General features: G+C 41.8%; 1 protein-coding gene across 1 annotated transcript in view; it reads left to right on the top strand.

Annotated features, from left to right (window-relative positions):
• The window catches only part of LOC121526387 (neuronal PAS domain-containing protein 3), a 471,697-nt gene that overhangs the window by 122,079 nt on the left and 326,310 nt on the right, over positions 1–23,308 (top strand). Inside the window, exon 2 of the mRNA XM_041812958.1 lies at positions 12,840–12,938. Within this exon, the coding sequence (XP_041668892.1) occupies positions 12,840–12,938 (99 nt within the window). The remainder of the gene's footprint in view (positions 1–12,839; positions 12,939–23,308) is intronic.

Raw genomic sequence — 23,308 nt, 5'->3', positions numbered from 1 at the left:
GTATGTAAAATTCGTCTTTCCACTTCCTGTCTCAGCCCGTCTGCGACAAAGAGGGCAGATTTCACAGAGGAAGAAGAATCTAAAGAGCGAGCCGTGGGCTGTCTCCTCACACGCCTCCACGTTGAGCGAGGTTAAAGCTGTGACATCAGCGGAGAGATTCGCCATCCCTTTATGTCTGAGGAATTACAGAGGAACGTTCTGGAAGGGAGCCCTGTGTTTGAACTGCTCGCGGTGCGTTTGATGTTCCAGGGGTCTCGTCACGCGCTTAAACAGCCCTGAGAGTGGGCACGTCACCTGACAGATAAGAGAAAACAAGCGCTCCTCGTGTCCGGGTCAGCCTTTATTTCTGACATTCAGCAGCGGCGCTAAAACAGAGAGGGGTGAGGACATAGAGGAGATTATTAAGAACAATTATGATAAGAATGAAGGAATCAGACATGCATGTATGAACATCTGAGAAATGTTTGCACTGATGCACATCAGCATGAAAGGTTGACATTTATTATCTAAAGTTATTTCAAAGTTTTAGATTTTACAATAGTAAATAGTTTATTGGAAACTAAATGTGACCATTTTATGGTCATTAGGACAGTTTTTCAGATTAACCAACACCCACAGCACATTTAAAGTCTCTGATATCTCTTTTTCTTCCTCATTCTGATGCTGGTTTGAGCTTCAATACGTCATCTAGAGCAGAGGTTCTCAAACTTTTCAGTCTGTGACCCCAAAAATAAAAGTGCCAGAGACCGGGGACCTTGACTGGACCTGGAGGTGGTTTAACACAGCCATGCACATTATAGAACAGTCATGACCAGACAAGGCCTTCCACGAGGAGGGGCAAAACTACGGTCCATTGTAAAGTTAAGCTGTCATAACTCTCTCTCTCTCTCTCTCTTTCTATATATATAAATTTATATATATACAGTCATGGACAAAAGTATTGGCACCCCTGGAATTTTTCCATTACAAATGTTTTTGGTATACATGTGTTTATTTCCTTTATGTACATTGGAGCAACACAAAAAATCTGAAGAAAAAAGACAAAATTGACATAATTTTGCAAAAAAAACTCAAAAAATGGGCCAGACAAAATGATTGTCACCTTTTAAAACTGTGGGTAAATCATTTTATTTCCAGCATGTGATGCTCATTTAAACTCACCTGTGGCAGTAACAGGTGCTGGCAGTCTAGAAATCACACCTGAAGCCAGTTAGAGTGTCTAAAAGTTGACTCAACCTTTGTGTTGTGTGTCTGTGTGTGTCACACCAAGCATGGAGGAGAGAAAGAAGAGCCCAGAATTGTCTGAGGACTTAAGATGCAAAAATGTGGAAAAATATGAACAATCTCAAGGTTAAAGACCATCTCCAGAGATCTAGAAATTCCTTTGTCCACTGTGTGTAATATAATCAAGAAGTTTATAACCATGGAGCTGTGGCTAATCTCCCTGGACGTGGATGGAAGAGAAAAACTGACAAAAGAATGCAACGCAGGATAGTTGGAATGGTGGATAAACATCCTCAGTCAACTTCCACACAAATTCAGGCTGTCCTGCAGACTCAGGGTGCAAAAGTGTCAGCTGGGACCATACGTGGTCATCTGAATGAGATGAAGCGCTATGGCAGGAGACCGAGGAGAACCCCACTGCTGACAAAGAGACATAAAAAAGCCAGACTGGAGTTTGCAGAAATGTACCTGAGTAAGCCTCAATCCTTCTGGGAGAACATTTTGTGGACAGATGAGACTAAGGCAGAGCTTTTTGGAAAAGCACGTCATTCTACTGTTTACAGAAAACAGAATGAGGCCTACAAAGAAAAGAACACAGTACCTACAGTCAAACATGGAGGAGCTTCAAGGATGTTTTGGGGTTGTTTTGCTGCCTCTGGCACTGGGTGCCTTGACTGTGTGCAAGGAATCATTTTGGGCTGCAATGTAGGGCCTAGTGTCAGAAAGCTGGGTCTGGGTCAGAGGTCATGGGTGTTCCAACAGGACAATGACCCCAAACATACCTCAAAAAGCACCAAGAAATGGTTGGAGACAAAGCTGGAGAGTTCTGAAGTGGCCAGCAATGAGTCCAGATCTAAATCCCATTGAACACCTATGGAGAGCTCTCAGAACTGCTGTTAGGAAGAAGCACCCTTCAAATCTGAGAGACCTGGAGCAGTTTGTTAAAGAAGAGTGGTCCAAAATTCCAGCTGAGAGGTGTAAGAAGCTTGTTGATGGTTATAGGAAGTGATTGGTTTCAGTTATTTTTTTTCCAAGGGCGTGCAACCAAATATTAAGTTAAGGGTGCCAATAACTTTGCCCTGCCCATTTTTTGAGTTTTGTGTAAAATTATGTCAATTTTGTCTTTTTTCATCTGCTTTTTTGTGTTGTTCCAATGCACATAAAGGAAATAAACACATGTATACTAAAAACATTTGTAACTGCAACAATTTATGGGAGAAATGGTGTATTTTCTGGAAAAATTTCAGGGGTGACAATACTTTCATCCATGACTGTATAACTGAGCTAAGTTGTGACAAGTCTCCAGTACTGGTGAACGTTAGGTTCAGAACTTATGAGCCTCTTCAAACCAGTAAACCTTCTTTAACTCTGGCACTTTCATGAAATAAGCCTCATGCTGATGACAGCTGTTTAGTTTGTGTGTATGAGGTGGGAAAGAGTGTGTTAAAGGTGTGTTTGCACGCAGAGAACATGACAGAAACATGTCAGAACTGATTTAAATGTTAGAAACGGTAGTGCCGTGGAGAACAGAGCGCCTGTCTACATGTTTGTGATTGTATGTTTGCTCCTTCATGCTTTCATGCACAGATTTATAGCGCTCCAGTGTTTGTGTATGATTTGCACATGTGCAGAGGCTCTGGAGCTGGTGCTTTAGTGTTTGTGTGTTTAGGAGGGAGACAGAGAAGGAGGGTAGAGTGCTTCTACCTGTAAATGTCAGCCGGCTGTCCTCAGCGGTGACAGCTCAGAAATCAGCGGTAAATCAGGCCGCCAGCTTGGCTAAAGAGGTGATTAATAAACATGTCATCTGTGTGACGCTCTCTACACCTTATTTGCTTTAAAACAGAAGGAGAGGGAGGAGGGGAGAGATGACAACAATGGAGAGAGAAAGGTGACGAAGAGTCGATGAGAAAGGGGCTGATTTACAGCGACAGCGGCCAAGAGAAACACCTCAGATTTCTGCAGATTTCTGATGTTTTTGAGTCCGTTTCTCTCATTTTTCTGCAGATTTTGAAACAGGATTAAATCCTGTAAAGATGTGAGTCAGGACGCTGCTTCTTTATGTCGTTGTTAAAACAAAAAGAGAGATGCAGAAGCTTCGCCCTTCATCACACTTAGCACTGCGACCGCTCCGCTCTCTAATGGAGCTTCATCCATTTCAAATGACAGAATCCATTATGGCCGCGCGCGCCGCTCTGCAGCACAAGTGTTGCACGCTCTGGATTTATTCGAATTTCACTGATAATGTGTGCAAACTTTACTGAGACGCTCTTATTTAAAGGCAGCTCGAGGAGTGGGCGGAGTGTTTGGGAAATTTAGGAGAGTTTAGATGCTGAAATGAAGTGTGTATGACTGATTCAGACTCAGATTCTCTTCACTGTCCCACAACGGGAAAGTAGTTTTGCAGCAGGAGCTGACAGAGGACAACACACACAAGGAAAGCAACAACTTATAAAAAAGAAGGTTGTGAAAATTTGCATATGAAAGTCTCATTGCCTTTAAATCAGGGGTTTTCAAAGGATGAGAGAGTGAACCTCCCCTAAGAAAAATTATTCATTCGATGGACCCCCACCCACAAAAAGGATTCAAACTGAAAAACAAACAAAAAAAAAGGCATTTCAAACATTTATGTCTAATCTTCAAACATTTTTAACATTAATATATTTTGGATATTTTGGTTTGCAAATGTCCTTAAACATCTGCCTTTCCCTCTGATTCAGTTATAATGCCATTAAATACCCCTTTTTCATATTTTTTTGGCCAATTTACAACTTCTTTTTTCCACTTTTCCCCATTTTTTCCACTTTTATCCCAATTTTTGCCTTTTTTCACCTTTTTGCCCATTTAAGTTACCTTTCATCATTAAATATCCCGTTTTTCCCCAATTTTTTTGCTTATTTTTGCGACGTCTTTTTGCCATTTTTGTCCCATTTTTGTCACTGGCAACATTTTTTTTCCATTTTCATCTTTTTTTTTGCCACTTTTCACCCATCAAAGCTATCTTTTGCCTTTAAATACCACTTTTTCTCCCACTTTTTTCCCATTTTGACACTTTTTTTTAGCAACTTTTTGCCTATGTTTCACCACTTTTAACCCATTTTTGCCCCTTTTTCACCTTTTTTGCCACTTTTCACCCATTTAAGCTACTCTTTGCCACTAAATACCACTTGTTTCCTCTTTTTTTGCCCATTTTTGCCACTCTTGACTGCTTTTTGCCCATTTTAGACTCTTTCCACTCATTTTTTGTCACTTCTCACCCATTTCTGCTACTTTCTGACCATTTTTCCACTTTTTCTCCCCATTTTCGCCCCTTTTTACCCATTTTTTGCTACTTTTTGACCATTTTTGCCACCTTTAACTTATTTTTATTGCTACTTTAAGCTGTTTTTGCCACTTTTCACCTCTTAGATTGTGGCTCTTGCAAAGGTATTTTTCATCTATTTGGCTCTTTGGTTGAATAACACTGCTCTATAGTCCCTATAGTAACTATAAGTCTATCCATTTTGCTCCATGCACAGCAGAGGTTAGCAAAGCAAATCACCTTTTTTTCAGGTTTACGGTTCTGCGCCTCCCCTAAAGCTCTGTGGCGCCCCCCAGGGGAGGCCCGCCTCACACTTTGAAAACCACGGCTTTAAATAAATAAAATCAGGATTATTTTTAGTCTCTCTCTGGAGTCCTGAAATGACGACCCAAGATTGATGAGCGTGCACGTGCAGAGGGGGAGCAAAGAGTGCATGTGCACCGACCCCTTTACCCCGAGAGTCAAAGCGTACCTCATTTATTTAATTTATTGTAATCTAATTTTATTTTGAAGGGGCAGGTATGGAGGCCTGTTTTTGCCCTTTAGAGAAAAAAAAATAATAATAATGCAAAAAATAAACCAAGCTGGTAGCCAGTCACTGACATCACATGATCACCTTTACCTGAGGTCGATGCTTCTATCTACAACCCCAATTCCAAAAAAGCTGGGGCGCATATTTTATTCACTAGAACTTATAGAACATAATCAACCTGAAATATTCTTTCATTTCATGAAAACTAAAGCTCATTTTGCATTTGACAGCAGCAACAAATCTCAAAAAAGTTGGGACAGGGCCATGTTTACATTGTGTAGCAGTCTGTTAGCGCCTGGTAAGTGCATTTGCTGCAGTTTTTGGAGAGAAATGTTGTCCCATTCTTGTCTCATGTAGGATTCTAGCTTGATTTTTCCAAACATTTTCGATCGTTGAAAGGTCTGTACTGAAAGTAGGCCAGTTCAAGACCTGGACTCTCCTCCTGTGAAGCCATGCTGTTGTGATGGATGTGGTATGTGGTTTAGCATCGTCTTGCTGAAATAGTCGAGGCCTTCCCTGACAGAGACGTTGTCTGGATGTGGTATGTGGTAACATTTCTAGAATTTGTGAAGAAATTTAAAGAGGAATTTACTTTAATATTTAGGGAACTTGCTTGAAATTTTTCAGGAATTTGCATGGAATTTTGGAGGAATATATTTATTGGAATTTTCAGGTTTTATGAGGAATTTTCAGTGAAAGATTTGATGACTATCTTAAGAAATATTTGGGTACTTTTCATGAGATGTTTTAAAAATATATTTAAAAATTTTCAAATACATTTTATTTAATTATGGAATTTTTGGCGTTTTGGAAAAGAAAATTTCCAAGAACTTCCTGTTTAACGACAAGACTGATGTTTGAACTTATCAGAATGTATTTATCCCAAATAAGTGGGAGAAAATTAAAATGCTCTCCAAACAAAGGCTCAGGTCTGAGGAGGTTAAAACCCTGAGAGACATTAGAGTCCTGGTCTCCATACTTCAGACCCTGGTCCCAGGAGGTTAAAACCCTGATAGACATTAGAGTCCTGGTCTCCATACTTCAGACCCTGGTCCCAGGAGGTTAAAACCCTGATAGACATTAGAGTCCTGGTCTCCATACTTCAGACCCGGGACCCAGGGGGTTAAAACCCTGATAGACATTAGAGTCCTGGTCTCCATACTTCAGACCCTGGTCCCAGGAGGTTAAAACCCTGATAGACATTAGAGTCCTGGTCTCCATACTTCAGACCCGGGACCCAGGAGGGTAAAACCCTGATAGACATTAGAGTCCTGGTCTCCATACTTCAGACCCTGGTCCCAGGAGGTTAAAACCCTGATAGACATTAGAGTCCTGGTCTCCATACTTCAGACCCTGGTCCCAGGAGGTTAAAACCCTGATAGACATTAGAGTCCTGGTCTCCATACTTCAGACCCGGGACCCAGGAGGGTAAAACCCTGATAGACATTAGAGTCCTGGTCTCCATACTTCAGACCCTGGTCCCAGGAGGTTAAAACCCTGATAGACATTAGAGTCCTGGTCTCCATACTTCAGACCCTGGTCCCAGGAGGTTAAAACCCTGATAGACATTAGAGTCCTGGTCTCCATACTTCAGACCCGGGTCCCAGGAGGTTAAAACCCTGATAGACATTAGAGTCCTGGTCTCCATACTTCAGACCCTGGTCCCAGGAGGTTAAAACCCTGATAGACATTAGAGTCCTGGTCTCGATTCTTCAGACCCTGGTCCCAGGAGGTTAAAACCCTGATAGACATTAGAGTCCTGGTCTCCATACTTCAGACCCGAGACCCAGGGGGTTAAAACCCTGATAGACATTAGAGTCCTGGTCTCCATACTTCAGACCCGGGTCTCAGGAGGTTAAAACCCTGATAGACATTAGAGTCCTGGTCTCGATTCTTCAGACCCTGGTCCCAGGAGGTTAAAACCCTGATAGACATTAGAGTCCTGGTCTCCATACTTCAGACCCGAGACCCAGGGGGTTAAAACCCTGATAGACATTAGAGTCCTGGTCTCCATACTTCAGACCCGGGTCTCAGGAGGTTAAAACCCTGATAGATATTAGAATCCTGGTCTCCATACTTCAGACCCGGATCTCAGGAGGTTAAAACCCTGATAGATATTAGAGTCCTGGTCTCCATAGTTCAGACCCGGGTCTCTGTAGATCTAGCTCTGATGTCGGTCCTCACAAAGATAGACAAAGATAGCTCCGACTTTGTGTTTCTGCAGGGATTTAGTCTGCGACTTAGACCCTCCTCCAGCTTTACTGCAGCACTGAAGCAAGACTGACTGGTCAGACCTGGACCAAAACAACCCCACCAGCTGGGACGCCGTGTGTGTGTGTGGGTGTGTGTGTAGAGTGTGTGTGTTTTCTGTGTGTTTGGTGGTGGATTTGACCCTGCCCTCCCAGGGTTTAACATCCTCATAAAAAAACAGAGGGTTACAGCAGGTAAACAGAGACCAGGACTGGGTCTGCGGATGTCTCTTGTCCCCCCGTGTTCATGTGTGTGGCGTCCCCGCTGCACGCTAACCTGACACATTTTCAATCACACGCTTTATTTTGAGGAAATTGTTGAAAAAGAGGAAGAAAGGGGCAGATTTCTGCAGCTCTGTGGGCTCCAACAGGACAAGCCAGGATTAGTTTTCCACTCGGTGCGCTGGTGTGTGCGTGTGTTTCCGAAGACAATGCCCCTGCAGCCAATTTGTAATATACAGTCGGCCTTGAAAAATGGCCCAGATCTCCCCTTCGCTGTCTGCAATTTAGCCCGGCTGTAGAGGGTTCGACTTTCCCCTACCGCCGCCATTTTATCCTGATGGAGTGTTTGTTTACCTGCTGATGTGCGTCTACCCAGGAGTCGTCTTATTTCTCTATGTGAGGCTTTTAAAGTCCACTTACTGAATTTCAGCTCGTGCAGCAGCGTTTGTGTCCGTAGTTTCCCTAAAGCTCTTCTGTTTATTTAAAAAGTCTACGGCTCATTTTGTTTGTGTTTATATAAAATGTTTGACGTAGAGAGGGATGAAAAGGTGAAAATATAGAGAATAATTATAATTCAAAGGCTTTATTCTGATCATATCTAGTACACTGATCCATATTAACTCCTGCAGAACAAACAGAAGTATGATTCTTTTTTTCTCAAATATTTGATTTTTTCTTTTCATGTGTCATGTTTGAATTTTAGGCTTCCAAAATTTATTTAAATGAAAAAAAAAAAAAAAAAAAAAAATCACATTTGGATGGTAATGAACCCTGATGAGGCTCCATGAATAAATAAATAAATAGAATAGAATGAAAAAGTGACAATGGGCCCTCCCTAGTTTTGATTTATTAATGATATCAATGCCGGTGTGTTAGATCATTAGCATCTATGCTAGCATCCTTGTTTTTTCACGTTTGACCCATTTTTACTCCTCGACCAACTTTTAGTTCTTTTTAACCGTTTTTCACTGTTTTAGCTGCCCATGTTTGCTCATTTTGCTCATTTTTTAATCTGTAACTAATGGTTGCCACTTTCACTCATTTTTTCCACTTTTTGATATTGTTGCCACTTTTTAACTGCTTTTCACCATTTTCCCAGCCCATTTTTTAAAATTATTTTTGCCTTTCTGAACCCATTTTTGCCACTTTTATCCCATTTCTGTGTCTTTGAACATATTCTTGCCACTCTGTAGCCACTTTTCACCACTTTTTTCCCACCATGTTTGCCACTTTCACCCATTATTGCTACAGTTTAACCACTTTTGACTACTTTATCTGCCTGTTTTTGCCACTTATTTGCAACTTTTTTGCCCATTTTTGTCTCTGAAACCCATTTTTGCCACTTTCTAACAATTTTTTGGCCATTTTTAACAGCTTTTCACTATTTTCCCGCCCAATTTTGATAATTTTTTTTGCTTCTTTCACCAATTTTTGTTTCTTTTTTTCACATTTTTGCTTCTCTGAACACATTTTTGACACTCTGTAGCCACTTTTCACCATTTTCCCCATTTCTGCCACTTAACAGATTTTCATGTGTTTTGCCACTACTTTTTAACCATTTTTGACTACTTTATCTGCCTGTTTTTGTCACATATTTGCAAACTTTTTGCCCATTTTTTGCCTCTGTTACCCTTTGAGGGCACTTTTGCAACATTTTTGCCACTTTATAATGGCTTTGTTTTTTTTAATCTTTTTTGCCTTTTTAACCTATTTTTATTCTTTTATCACATTTTTTGCTTCTTTCAACAATTTTTTTGCCGCTCTTTAACCATTTTTCACCATTTTCACCCACTATTGTTGCCCCTTTAAACAGATTTTGACCTGTTTTGAACATTATCTTTGCCTCTCTTAACTTGTTTCTGGTACTTTTTAATTACTTTTTATTAGGGCTGTCAAAATTAAGGCGTTAATGCAGAGTAATCCGTCATCATGATGAATCTGATTAAAAATTTTAATCGTTAGACAGCCCTACTTTTGACTACTCTATCTGCCTTTTTTGCCACTTATTTGCAAATTTTTTTGCCCATTTTTGCCTCTAACCCATTGTTGCCACTTTTTAACAGTTTCCTGTCATTTTTAATAATTCCTTGCCTTTCTTAACTTATTTTTATTGCTTTTATTCCATTTCTGTGTCTTTGAACACATTTTTGCCAATCTGTAGCCACTTCTTTCCCACCATTTTTCCACTTTTAACACATTTATTTTGCCAGTTTTCACCTTTTTATCCTCTTTTTCCAGTGTTATCGTTATTTTCCCTTAAGTTACTTTAGTTCCTTCTGCTTTTTTCTTTAGCATCCTGACATTTGTGTACATCCCAGCTTACCTCTGAGTCTAAAATTACTCTCCACTCAGTTCAGCTCAGCATGCTCAGCCACATTATTTACAGCAAAGCAAGCTAAAAAACAAAACAAACAAAACCAAACATGTTTCGTATATGAGTGTGTATTTTTCAGGTTGAAGTAAAACATGGTTACGATAGACTAACTTTAAAATGAACCAAGAAGCTGACTGTCATCGGCCTTGAGCAAAGGTGCACTTTTTCACTACAACGCCTAGAAAATCACTTTTCCAGAAATAAGATTAAATATCAGTAAATTTCTATGACAGATCAGCCAAACCTCAGCCACAGTAGTCAGGCTTCAACATTTAAAGGCAGCCATTAAGAATGTTTTAATGCAGAATTAAATATTTTGTGCTTATATGCTGAGATTTGGGCCCTGACTGCTCATCAGTTCCACATTCCTGGTTTAAACGTGTTCTGGTGGTTTAGTCTTTAATCGGCAGGGCCCTGCTTTAAAATCGCTGAATAACTGAACGGTGCACGTTAGTGTTCCAAGGACACGGCGCTGATTTGATGGTTTGTGTTTTGATTCGGACTCGGCGTGTCTTTGAACCTGCTGGTTGTATAATCAGTGAAGTAGACCGACCTCGCTGAGAACAAACCTGCTTTTTCGTCTTTGTTCTTTTTCAGCCTTTATTGTTTTTTTTTTTCCCTCGTCCTCCCCGACAGCAGCGCTATGTTTCCTAGTCATGCATCAAGAGATCAAATCTAAAAGTAATACAATCTCTGGACTTACATCTCTGTGCTTTAATTTAAAAACCAACTCTCTGCCTCCTGCCGTAGCTTTAAAGCTGAAATAAGTTATGCCGCCGCTGCCCTCACTTCACCCTCTGACAAGAACAATAGCGGCCGGCTCGCCTCAGAAAACTGTGTTTTACAATAATACTCGTCCACAAAGCAAGACCGACAATGTCAATGGTTTTATGGTGCGCTACACCGTGCAGCTAATGTTCTCCTGTGAGCCGGCACCGCTTCACTGCCTCTCCCTCTCTCTCTCTCGCCCGCCGATCTTTTCCTCCTCTCTTTTATTCTCCTCGGCTCTCCTTCGCTCCCCCTCTCCCTATGAAAAATCCATCCCGGCATGGGTTTTGACAGCCTGTCTTCGGTGGGTGTGTAAATTTCAAATAATTCACTGTGCATAGACAGTCACTTTGGGCCGGCTTTGTATTTTCTATTTGACTCCGTGTCACTTCCAGTCCCAGCTAGCCCTGGGTTTTACTTTCAGAGAAGACTGGAGGTGTATTTATTCTTTAAATATTTCCAAAGACAGGAGCTGTTTGAGGTGACCGGCAGAGACAACAGGTACAGCTTCAAAATCCCTCGCAGACCAGACATTAGATTTCAGCTTAGTGATAAATACAAGAGGTTTATGCATGAACAAAAGCTGCCCTGATCTTTGCACAATCACTCAGTTTTTCTTCTGCTTTCAAATCTGATTAAACAAAAAAGAGCTCACAGAAAACCTGCACACTGAGTCAGGTGGATCTGCTTTTTAAAATCATTGCAAAACTTGCAGTAGAAGTGAAATGCTCCATCCTGTCCTGACAGAAGCCCGTGTATGTCTGTATAATGACACCTATTACTATGACAAAATAAATAAAAACACACTTTTCATTGCAGGCTTCCTAAGGGCCCCTCCCTACGATGGGGCCCCGGTAATCTGTACCCGTTTTCCCCCTGTGCTGCACCCATGCCAGCTTCAGTCAGCACGGAGCTCAACATCACCACTCACTTTTTCCACAACTAAAGTAGCAGAAAGTCGCTGAAATTTGCAGGTTTTGGTGGACTGCACCAATCAGAGATGTCGCAGTGGCACTGCAGCATTGTGGGTAGTGTAGTTCTAGAATCCTGTTTTCATGGCATCATGTGAAGTTGTCTTCTACAGAAGCATGTAAGAGTGTTTAACACTAGGGTGGCTCATGGTAAGTCTGACTCAGAGGATGATGGTGGTGATCAGATCAGCAAAGGCAGCATAAACTTTGGCGTGTGAGGACAGTTGGAAAAAGGGAGTTGCAGGTTTTTTTTGGTCCACAAAACATTCCTGTGAAGTTTGTTTCTGAAAAAAACACTCCAGTATCAGATCCTTGCATGTCTAAAAACCCCTCTGTTTCAGCCCTGCTCAGAACGAGCTGTTTCTGTGTCTGTGGCTTTAAATGTTAATGAGCTGTCTGACTCCACCCCCTGACCACGCCCCTCTCAGGAAGTAATGTGGCTTAATGGATTTGGCTCTCCTGGTCCGCCTTCCTCTCCTGATCCTGCTCTCAGCTGGACCAGGAGAGGAGGGCGGAACTTCCTTCCCAGTGGGGAAGGCAAACTGCACCTGGGGGCGGGGCTTATCCCCACATGACATCATGAGGGGAAATCTGATAATGGCCTGTTTTAGCACACATTTTCTGCAAGGTGGGGGGTTTCTGGTACTTGAGGGGATTGTGGACAGGCAGGAAAAGCCTGAAAAAGTGAGTTTTGCATAAAAAGTCCCCTTTAAAGTGTTTTTTTTTTCTTTTCTTTTCTTTTTTTTAAACTTGAGGGTAGATAAACCTGAGCTGAACCAGAGTTTAGCTACTTTTTAAAACAGTGCCTGAGTTGGTGTAGCTGTAAAATAATGCTGTTTAAAATTTAGATAAAAAAATTAAAGTGTGTGTGTTTAATAATAAAGCAAGGGTATTTTTTTGCATTGAATGTTTGTGGAGAATCTCAACGTGTGCTCTCGTAACTTGAAGAAATTTAAAGGTTTAATTTTGCTCCACTGAGATTGAGATGCCCAACTTTTCCTCATAACTGCAGCAAAGATAAAGCTCGTCTTTCTTTTGCATTCAAGACTCCTTTAAGTTGCTGTAATTTTCTCTGCACCTTCATCTAACCCGCTCCTCCTCCTCCCCCTCTCTCTCTCTAAGCTCCGCCTTCTTCTTCTCCTGCCGCTGCTTGTTTCTCATCGTTAAAGAACCTCTCCACATTTTTTTGTTTGTTTCACAGTGACCCCTACTGGGAGCGGCCGGCTAATGCGGGCAGCTGCTCCGCCGCCCGGCCCAAGACCCTTCACCTGGCCGGCCAGCAGCACACCTCGTCACCATGGTAACGTGTCTGAGCGCTCCTGGTAGCAGTAGAAGTAGAGACGTAGTGGTAGTAATGTGTGTGTGTGTGTGTGTGTGAGCTGAGTGGTGTTATGGATCTGAAATAATGGGTGTTGGTGGGCGGAGCTCTGGTTCTAGAGATGATTGGTGACTTTCTCATACTGATGTTTTTGATCATTCAGGTTGGATCTTTATTTTAGCCTATAATGGTTTCATCTGGAGACAGAGTTAGAACCAGTGAAGATTTCTGATGTTTCTGCAGCACTGACAGAGGAAACTACAAATACGACAAACGCTCGCCTTCAGACTGAGGGTGGAAAATATTCTCATGTGATGTTACAAACTAGAATACAACGCTCTAAATCAGGGATCGAGTACAAAATTAAATGTTTATGGTCTGATGAACATATTATTGTATTTGTATTTCCTTTCAAATTGAGGAAATTTCTAGGCTTTACCTATTATCTATAAAGCAGCAGGCCACATGGGGACAGGCCCGCCCAAAGGACTGGCTGGGCCCCAAAAATCCCAGACAGTGGACCCTCCCAAACTAGCACCAGTATTAACTCATTTTTGCCACTTTTATACCCTTTCTCACAGCTTCTTTTAGTCATTTCTGCAACATTGTTGTTGCCACTCAACCCATTTTTCATCATTTTTGCCACTTTTAACCCATTTAGCTACTCTTTAATCCCTCTCAGCAACATTAACTGCCAATTATTGCCCCTGTGTGCCAGTCTTTAATCCTTTTTACTACTTTGCCAGGCTATTTTTGCTAGATTTTTTGCCATTTTTGATACTTCTGACTCTCTTTTTCCTCTTTTTCTCATTTGTATCTCATTTCAGCCCATTTTCACTACTTCATTCAGCAGTTTCTGCAACATTTTTGCCACCTTAAAACCAATTTTTTCCACTTTTCACCCATTTTGCCACTCTTTAACCCCTTTTCACTACTTTTCCAGGCTATTTTTGCTATATTTTTGAAACTTTGTAACCCATTTTGATACTTTTGACTCTTTTTTTCCCTCTGTTACTCATTTTTGTCTCATTTTCCCTACTTTGCCATTTCTGCAGTATTTTTTTTTTTTACCACTTTAAACCAATTTTTGCCATTTTTGCTAACTTGGCCACTCTTTAACCCCTTTTTGCAACTTACTTGCCTTTTATTGTCTCTGTGTGCCACTCTTTATCCTCCTTTCACTACTTTACCAGGCTATATTTACTTTAGTTTTGCCACTTTTTAACCCATTTTTGATACTTTTTGTCCCTTTAACTGATTTTTTCCATTCTTTAACCTCTTTAAACTTCTTTTCCTTCATGTTTTATCCCCTTTGTGCCATTCCTTTATACATTTTTGCTTTTCATCTATTTAACACCTTGTCCTTTCTGTTTTTGCACCTTTTATGCTACTTTGAACTTGTTTTTAATCTCTGTTGCCATTTTCTTCTTCTTTTACCAAACATTGCCACATTTTAACATCTTTTCTCCACTTTTCCTGCCAATTTTTTGGTCCCTTTGTGCAACTGCACAACCCATTTCAACACTTATCACCCACTTTCCACTCTCTAACCCCTCTTCACTGCTTTACCTGGCCATCTTTACAGTAATTCTGCCAGTCCTAACACATTTATATTCAAAATATTTACTAATATGAGCTGAGAAGTGAATTTCTTTAAAGACAGATCAACTATTAGTCATTCTACAACTATTTAGATATTAGTTGTATTTGGGTTGGATTTAACAGCTGCAGACATTTAAAGCCAAAGATGCTCTTAAAACCTCAACATCTTCTGTTCCTCCTTTTCTGAATTTGATGATCTTCTGGGGGCCGGACAGGAAGCTTTGGGGGGCCTGATATGGCCCTCTGGCCACCAGTTGATGATCAGTGCTCTAAATGGATTTCTCTGAAAATCTGACTCATAACTAGGGGTGGGAAAAACCCAGGTTGGTGTTATACGTCTGTATTTAAACCCAATAATCAGTCATGTTTTAGTTCATCAGCATTAGTTCAGTCAGGGCCACTTTGTCGAGAAACACATGATGTTTCTGCAGTGAATATTTATTTATGAGCAGGTTTTAGTTAGCATTTATTGCAGTTATTTATATTTGCTGGTGTGGCTGTCCTGGGACCGTCCTGCCCCTCCACCAGACTTTGTGGAAAGCATTAAGCTCTTACTTTACCCCAGTTTGGCTGGGCCCCAGAGATCTGCCCCTTTATCCCCCCTCCTGGGCGGCCTTGACTGAGGGCATCAATAACGGTAAAACTAACAATCTCCAGCCCTACCCTAGATGATTTAGTGTTTTGTAAACTCGGGGTAAAATCAGCACAGACAGGATGATGTTGTGGCTGATGGTGCAGACCTATCAGTGATATTCTGAACCGTTTCTGAAATCCAAGGGCAGACGTATCTGAGCCGACACTCTGGAGTTGAGTTCCTCTGTGAGATCTCTTCACTAAAACGTCACAGCAGCTTGTTAGCGTCGTGTTTGTCTGCAGTATTATGTGTTTATTTTGCTCCGTCTTAATATCCCTGAATCTGCCGTCTCTACCTCTCTCTCTCTCGTCTCCTATGATGTCTTTGTCAGCGCGCAGAGAAAGGAAGGATTTAACAGAAAGTAAACTGCAGGCTGATGCATTGTGGGTGCTGCTCTGGTGTGTGTGTTGGATTACAGTAGTGGAGAATAAAGGAGGGATTTGTGTCGGAGTCGGGCGGAGAGCTGAAAGGAGACGACGGTTAATAGCTCATTATAGGACGAGCTTTACACCGCCTAGGTCGCACATAAACACACACACAAGCACACACACTCGCATCAGGAAAAGCCTCTCATACACGGCTCGAAAAATGACAAACTCCAGCATCAGATCTGTGCAGAAGGAGTGTTTACTGTGGAATTAGAGCAGGAGGGAAGTGGGTGAATTAGGGTCTGCGTTCATAGCTGCTGGTGTCTGTGCATAGTTCAGTGTTGCCCTCAGTGTCTGTGCTTTTAGTTGGGAAGAAGTTTCTTTAAACGCTCCTCTTGTCAATGCCACTTCTTCCAAACTGACTCTCAAAATCAAAGAGCGGCAGGACTCCTGGGAGAGATACTGCTCTGACTCTGAGGATTGTCAGGTCTACAGCTGCTGCTAATGCAAGGATATGGTTCCTTTTTACTGTTTGCATGTTTTCTTGGTGATACACTATATTTCCAAAAGTATTCACTCACCCATCCAAATAATGTAAATCAGGTGTTTCCAATCACTTCTATGTCCACGGGTGTATAAAATCAAGCACCTAGGCATGCAGGCTGTTTCTACAAGCATTTGTGAAAGAATGGGTCGAGAGCTTCATGAATGGGTTTCCATGGCCGAGCAGCTGCATCCAAGCCATACATCACCAAGTGCAATGCAAAGCGTGGGATGCAGTGGTGTAAAGCACGCCGCCACTGGACTCTAGAGCAGTGGATACGCCTTCTCTGGAGTGACCAATCACGCTTCTCCATCTGGCAATCTGATGGACCAGTCTGGGTTTGGTGGTTGCCAGGAGAACGGTACTTGTCTGACTGCATTGTGCCAAGTGTAAAGTTTGGTGGAGGGGGGATTATGGTGAGGGCTTGTTCTTCAGGAGCTGGGCTTGGCCCCTTAGTTCCAGTCAAAGGAACTCTGAATGCTTCAGCATACCAAGAGATTTTGGACAATTCAATGCTCCCAACTTTGTGGGAATAGTTTGGGGATGGCCCCTTCCTGTTCCAACATGACTGTGCACCAGTGCACAAAGCAAGGTCCATAAAGACATGGATGAGAGAGTTTGGTGTGGATCAACTTGACTGGCCTGCACAGAGTCCTGACCTGTCCTGACCCCATAGAACACCTTTAAGATGAATTAGAGCGGAGACTGAGAGCCAGGCCTTCTGGTCCAACATCAGTGTGTGACCTCACAAATGTGCTTCTGGAAAAATGGTAAAAAAAATTCCCATCAACACACTCCTAAACCTTGTGGAAAGCCTTCCCAGAAGAGTTGAAGCTGTTATAGCTGCAAAGGGTGGACCGACGTCATATTAAACCCTATGGATTAAGAATGGGATGTCATATATGAGTCAAGGCAGGTGAGCGAATACTTTTGGCAATATTGTGTATGTGCATGCAAAAGGAGCCCTCCACCGTCTGACACTTTTTCCTAACTCAGGAGTGTTTTCAGTCAAATCAGCACGCCACAAAGTCACTGTCTTTCTGTTTTTATGCCTCCATATCAATGAAAGCAGAGTCCAGAGTCGTTATGTTTTAGGGCGATCCCTCCGTCTGTTGCAATATCTTAAGAAAGCTTTGACAGACTGATATCAAATTTGCATAAATGTTTGACCCTTACCCAAGGATGAATTGACTAGATTTTGGAGGTTGAGGATTTTCTTCTGACGTGATCTCTTAGGATGCTTTTTCCTCAAACTTTGCACAAACGTTTGCTCTGACTCAGGCTGGACTGGTTGCATTTTTGAGGTCAAAGGTAAATATGACAAATCCTCATTGTGCACCAGATTTTTCTGTATTTAAAAATGACGTAGAAGCGCTCTGAGCGTGCAGTTGTGGGCGCTGCCAGTGCAAAAAGCTCCGTCTCTGGACCCGGACCTCTCTGTGTGCTTCTCTGACTCCATAGGCTGCTTTTTTTTTCTAATGTAAAGTGCATGCATGTGTGTGTTCTTGTGTGTTTCTGTGAGTGCGGTGTGTCTAGAAGGTGAAATTGAGATAAATGGTGGAGGAGCCTGATGGCCACAGAGGCCCCTGATATCCACTCCACCTGTCTGCTCTGTTTACCGCTCTGAGTGTGTGCTGCTGCTGTAAATGACCATGTAAAACACACTCTGCTTTCTCTTCTAGAGTGTGTGTTCCTCTGTGATAGCGGGGTGTGTGTTCCCCCTCTTCTGCCTGTGTGTTTGGTTCTTTTGAAGTGTGTTTTAGTGTGAACTCTGCGTGTGTTTGTGGAGGTGAGCTGAGTGTAAACTAAAAGAGACAGATGGACCGGGGCGCTGCTGTTAATCAAATACTACCTTCTAGAAGAGAGAGAGAACTTTAAAGAAGGGCTGGATCAGCCGTGATATCTGTGCAGGTTTAAATGTTGGGGCTTTACAGCTACGGTGTTGTAGGTCTGTGCAGTAGGAGGAAAAATTCATCTGCTTTAATAATGTCCAGCATCGGCAGTTGATGAATCTGCATTCATCAGTATCATCAGGACATTTATGCAAACGCTAACTAGGAGAGCACTCAGAGAGTGCAGACCTCCGCCATTAGCCCTATCTCCCAATAGTAAAGAATCCTTTAAAAAATCTTCAGTTTGACCCAAAGTTTGTGATGGGAGTAAATTCACTCATCTAATTCGCATATTCTGACATCACTAGGTGACCTCCACCGCCATTGGCTGTGCAGTTTCTACTCTAGGCTTCTATCACGTGTCTACCTCCACGGTGTTTGTCATTCCCGATCTCCATCACTATTCGCGGTGTTTTGAACCCCCACCACGTCCCCGTGTGCCCCCCACCACGGCATTCGCCGATTACTCCCTCCCCGGTCGGGTGGAAACACAGTGAGGCAAAGCATTGGTTTCACTACGTGTAGATTGTCATGGCGGATGCATTACCTGCCGGTGCCAATAGATGCACTGACAGTCTCACCCATGGTCTCGCCTGACAGCTGGAAGTCATGTCAGAGGGTGAATATTCCTCTATTCCTCCCAGCATTGTGAGTATTCTCGCTACTATTCGCTGTCTTTCTCCCTGTCACGCTCCGACTCGTCTCCTCGACAGAGCGTGTGTCTTTCAAACTCTATAAACTCCAAATCTGTGAATAGAAACACACCCAAAAATGCTGCTGGGATTGAAGTTACTCATGTCCGCCATCTCCTGGTGTAAAGTGGTAACAGCGCAGACCTCCACCATTAGCCCTATCTCCCAATAGTACAGAATGCTTTCAAAAAGTCCTGGATCCAGACGGTGATCCGGATCAGTCCCGAAATCTAATCAGTTCTTCCTTATGCCATTTCTGACATTTCCTGAAAATTTCATCAAAATCCGTCCACAACTTTTTGAGTTATGTTGCTAACAAACGAACAAATGAACAACCCTCCCGATCACATGACCTCCTTGGCGGCGGTAACCATGATCCACAGGTTTACCTGGCATGACTGTGATCAACATCAACAAACTCTGTCTGCTCTGAAGGCCCGAACATACTGGAGCGTACTGTGAGCAGAGCGGACTCCACGCAAAATGTCCGCAGTCATTAGAGCTTCCACAGCCGAGCGCACTGCCGCATAGTAGTTTCCTGTGAAATTTCCATGAAATCCTACATTTCCCACAATCCTTGCGCGTTGTTTACATTTTTCTGTCATGGCGTCCAACACTGACGAAGCGTGCTGGCTTTGCAAAGCCATAAAATTAACAGTGGTACGTACGGCCATTATATGCCACAAGAGACGAGGAAGAGGAGTATGCCATGTTGGTGAAGGACATGTGAAGTATTGACGTGGAAAAATATTTGTCTGTTCCGCCTGAGTATGTTTGGGCCTTGACGGTGTCAGAATTAGACGTACACATATCCTATCCTTTATGACAGTGGTTCTCAACCTTGGGGTCGGGACCCCACTGGGGGTCACGAGACACTGAGAGGGGGTCACCAGAAGCCTTAAAAAACTAAGAATATTTTCTTAATTACAGTCCTGCCACTTTGCACCAATTTGATCAATTTTAACCCTTTTTCATCACTTTTAAACACAGAATTTGCCAATTTTAGCACATTCTTGCCACTTAAAACCCATTCGTGTCAATTTTAAACCCTTTCCACCACTTTTTTCTGCCTGTTTTTGTCACTTCTAAGCCAATTCTTGCCACTTTCTGCCTATTGTTGCCTCATTTTTGCCACTATTAACCACTTTTTTACACCCCTTTTAGCCAATTTTAACCACAAGTATTCCATTTTTGCTAGTTTATATCAATTCTTCATCCCAGTCCACCTAATTTTCCTCATTTTTTTTGCACTTTAAAGCCATTTAAGCCATTTTTTAATCCACTTTGACCCCGTGTTGAACCCATTCTATCCAATTTAATTAATTTTTGGCTTTTTTTTGCCACTTTTAACCCATTTATGTTCTTTAAAAATTCAATTTCAACACCGTTTCCATAATTTTTTGCTATTATTTACTAATTGAAGCAATTTTTACCCATTTTAAATATGTTTTTAACAAAAGTTATTTCATTTTAAGCTTAACTTCCCAGTGGACCAGGATTTGGTGACTCCATGGGCCCCCAGTCTGGCTGGATCCCAGAAACCTTCCACTTTATCCCTCCTTATGGGCAGCCTTGTCTCCACATGACTATTCTTGAATGTGCATGGCGGTTCAACCACCTCCAGGTACAGTGGGGGTCCCCCGTCTCTGGCACCTTTATTTTGGGGGTCCCAGGCTGAAAAGGTTGAGAAACCCTGCTTTATGAAATTAGAAAAACTTGGATACTTAGAAACTTTAATGCAAAATTGAACAAAGATTATCTTTCATAGAGCATGTCAGATCCCTCCAACTAGACTCTGACTCCTCTGGCTGAGCAACCTTAATACCTGTAATAATAGGTCTGGTCTAACAGTGTGATAAATGACACTGAAGCATCTCGTTGAGCTTCAGATATCACCTTTTTTGCAGCTCAGGACTCCTGAGTCTGTTATGATCCAATAAAGCGGTACCAGACTTTGCATTATTTGACTTTTTCTGCAGTAAGACATTTCCAGAAGCTCTTTTTCTGTCCCTTTCTTCCCTCTATTTCTCTCTCTCTCTCCTCGTCTCTCCTCTGCGAGTTTTCTCTCCATCTCGTGTCGCACAAGTCGACTCCTGGAGTGTCGCCGACTTTGCTCTTTGATGCCACTCTCCCTGTCTCACCTTGCCTTTCAGAGTAACCTACTTTCCAAACAATACAATATAGATCCTCCTTCTTCCTCTCCTTCCTCCCTCCGTCTTTCTCCAGGAGAGAGAGCTCAATAATTTAACCTTTTCTCTGATTTTGTCTTTTATTTCTCTGTGTTTTATCATCTGCCCGTGTCTTTGTCTGGCAGGAAACATGTTAATAATGGATTGCATAGATTTGGACAGGAAGCCCGTGTGCGTCTGCGAGCTGCACTGATCTTTTGATGTGGTCATGTGATGTTTGTAGTCCAGGAGCATTGATCTTGAGGCCCATCTGTCTGATTGCTCCTGAAATCAACAGTCAGAATGTTTGATGAGGATTGTTTGATGGAAATCAGCAGGTCGACTTTTAGCTAATTTCACCTGAAACCTTGTTTACCTTCCAGAAACCCCAAAAAGTTCAGAGTGGAAAAACAGCCCAGGGTTTATGAAAGTTAACTCTGATTTACCTTCATAGAATCGAGGGATCGGCTAAACTGATGTAGAGCAGCGGTGTCAAACTCAATCACAGCGTGGGCTGGGTTCTGAATTTAGGTCCAACCTAGGGCCTAACAGGGTCAACATTTGACCTTAATACTGCCAACTCATTCTCACCAGTGATAAATTATGGGCAAAATAACCTTCTGAGATTTAAAAAAGTCAAAATGATAAGTCTAAGAGCTCCAACTCTCAGATTAAAATATTAAATGAATGAGTTAAAAAGATAAAAACACATTACTAAAAGTCAAAATGATGTTTTAATAAGTAAATATATGAGATAGAAAGTCAGAAATAATGAGTTTAAAAGGTCAAAAAATGAGTTCAAATCATACATTTTGAGTCTAACACAGTAATACTCAACGTGACTCTTTTATGTCTTATTTTTAAATATTTTTCCCCCATTTCTGCCCCTTTTCACCATTTATTCCCATTTTTGCCCATTTAAGCTACCTTTGCCATTAAATACCACTTCTTCCATATTTTTTTACCCATTGTTGCAACTTCTTTTTGCCACTTTTATCCCATTTTTGCCCTTTTTCAACATTTTTTGCCCATTTATGCTACCTTCTTTTTTTTGCCATTTAATACCACTTCTTTCCTATTTATTTGCCCTTTTTTTGCTACTATTGACTACTTTTTGCCCATTTTAGTCACTTTTCTCTCCTTTTATGCCATGTTTTGCCACTTTTGGACCATTTTTTGTTACCTGTAACTCACTTTTTAGTCACTTCTCACTTTTTTCCCCCCATTTTCACTCATTGTTGCTGTTCTTTGGCCATTTTTACCACCTTTAACTTACTTTTATTGCTACTTCAAGCCGTTTTTGCCACTTTTCACCACTTAGATTGTGACTCTTGCAAAGATATTTTTCAACTATTTAACTCTTTGGTCTAACAGGTAAAAATATGAGATTAAAAGTCAAAGTTATGAATTGGAAGGTCAAAACATGCAATGAAATTTGAAATATTTAGTTAAAAAGGTGAAAATATGACTTAGATTTAAAATTTTAAATCCAAAAGGTCAAAATGTGTGGTAAAAGTTAAAATGATGAACTGAAAAGGTTAAGATATGAAATAGAAAGTCAAACTCACAGGTTTAAGTCGTAATTGGGATGCAGTGTTGAGGCATGTCCACCCTCCACATCCGTCTGGAGCATGCTGCCTAAGGACAGGATGTTTGCGTTCACATAGACCAAATGGAACCAGACTCTGAATCAAGAGTTGCCAGATCGGCCTTGCTCATCGCTAATGTGGCGCCTCGTGCACATCAGAGAAAATCTGAGGGTTTCTGTTCTCCACTCTTTCTTATCACAGTAAAAAAACCTAAAATGCCTCATTTTCAGGTTTTTGCTTCTCTTACCTCATTGGCTGTTAACACACCGACCCTAATGGGACCATTCTGGTTTAGAGGACCTGAAAATGCAAAATAACCTGCAGATTTTTCTACACAGCTGCGGCTGTCCCCGAAGGCCAGACTACAAATTTACCTAATGGTTCAGAATTCAGAAACAAAGTGGTGTCTGAGTGGAACATGAGTAATCATGTTTAAAACCATGATCTCAGTGTGGATCAGAGGAATCCTGATTGGAGCAGGCCTGTGGGGAGATAACCAACCCCTCTGCTGAACACAGATTCTTAAACCTGAGTTTAAACTTGAAGAATGCCTTCCGTACTGCAGGAATTCTCCACCTGCGGAAGATTTTGGAAGTGTCTTAAAGTATTTAGTGTTTTATCTGGAGTGTCAGTGCCGATGTGCTGTTTGGGAAGAGTCAGACGGCTTCCTTTTGGTCTCAGGAGGGAATAAAACGGCGCAGCAGCAGCAGAGCTTCATCTGATAGCACCTTTCTGACTTTTATAAATCAGTTTTTGTCACTGCTGGGCTTCTGCCGATCCCACCTGGAGAATAAGCCAACAAAACATCCAGATAAACATTTAAACTCTTCATTTGGCCTCTCTTTAACATTCCTGAATGCACG

This window comes from Cheilinus undulatus, linkage group 18 (assembly GCF_018320785.1).
Source record: "Cheilinus undulatus linkage group 18, ASM1832078v1, whole genome shotgun sequence".
Lineage (NCBI taxonomy): Eukaryota > Metazoa > Chordata > Actinopteri > Labriformes > Labridae > Cheilinus > Cheilinus undulatus.
Note: the sequence above shows the minus strand (reverse complement) of the source record. Positions and strands in the feature narration are given on the sequence as shown.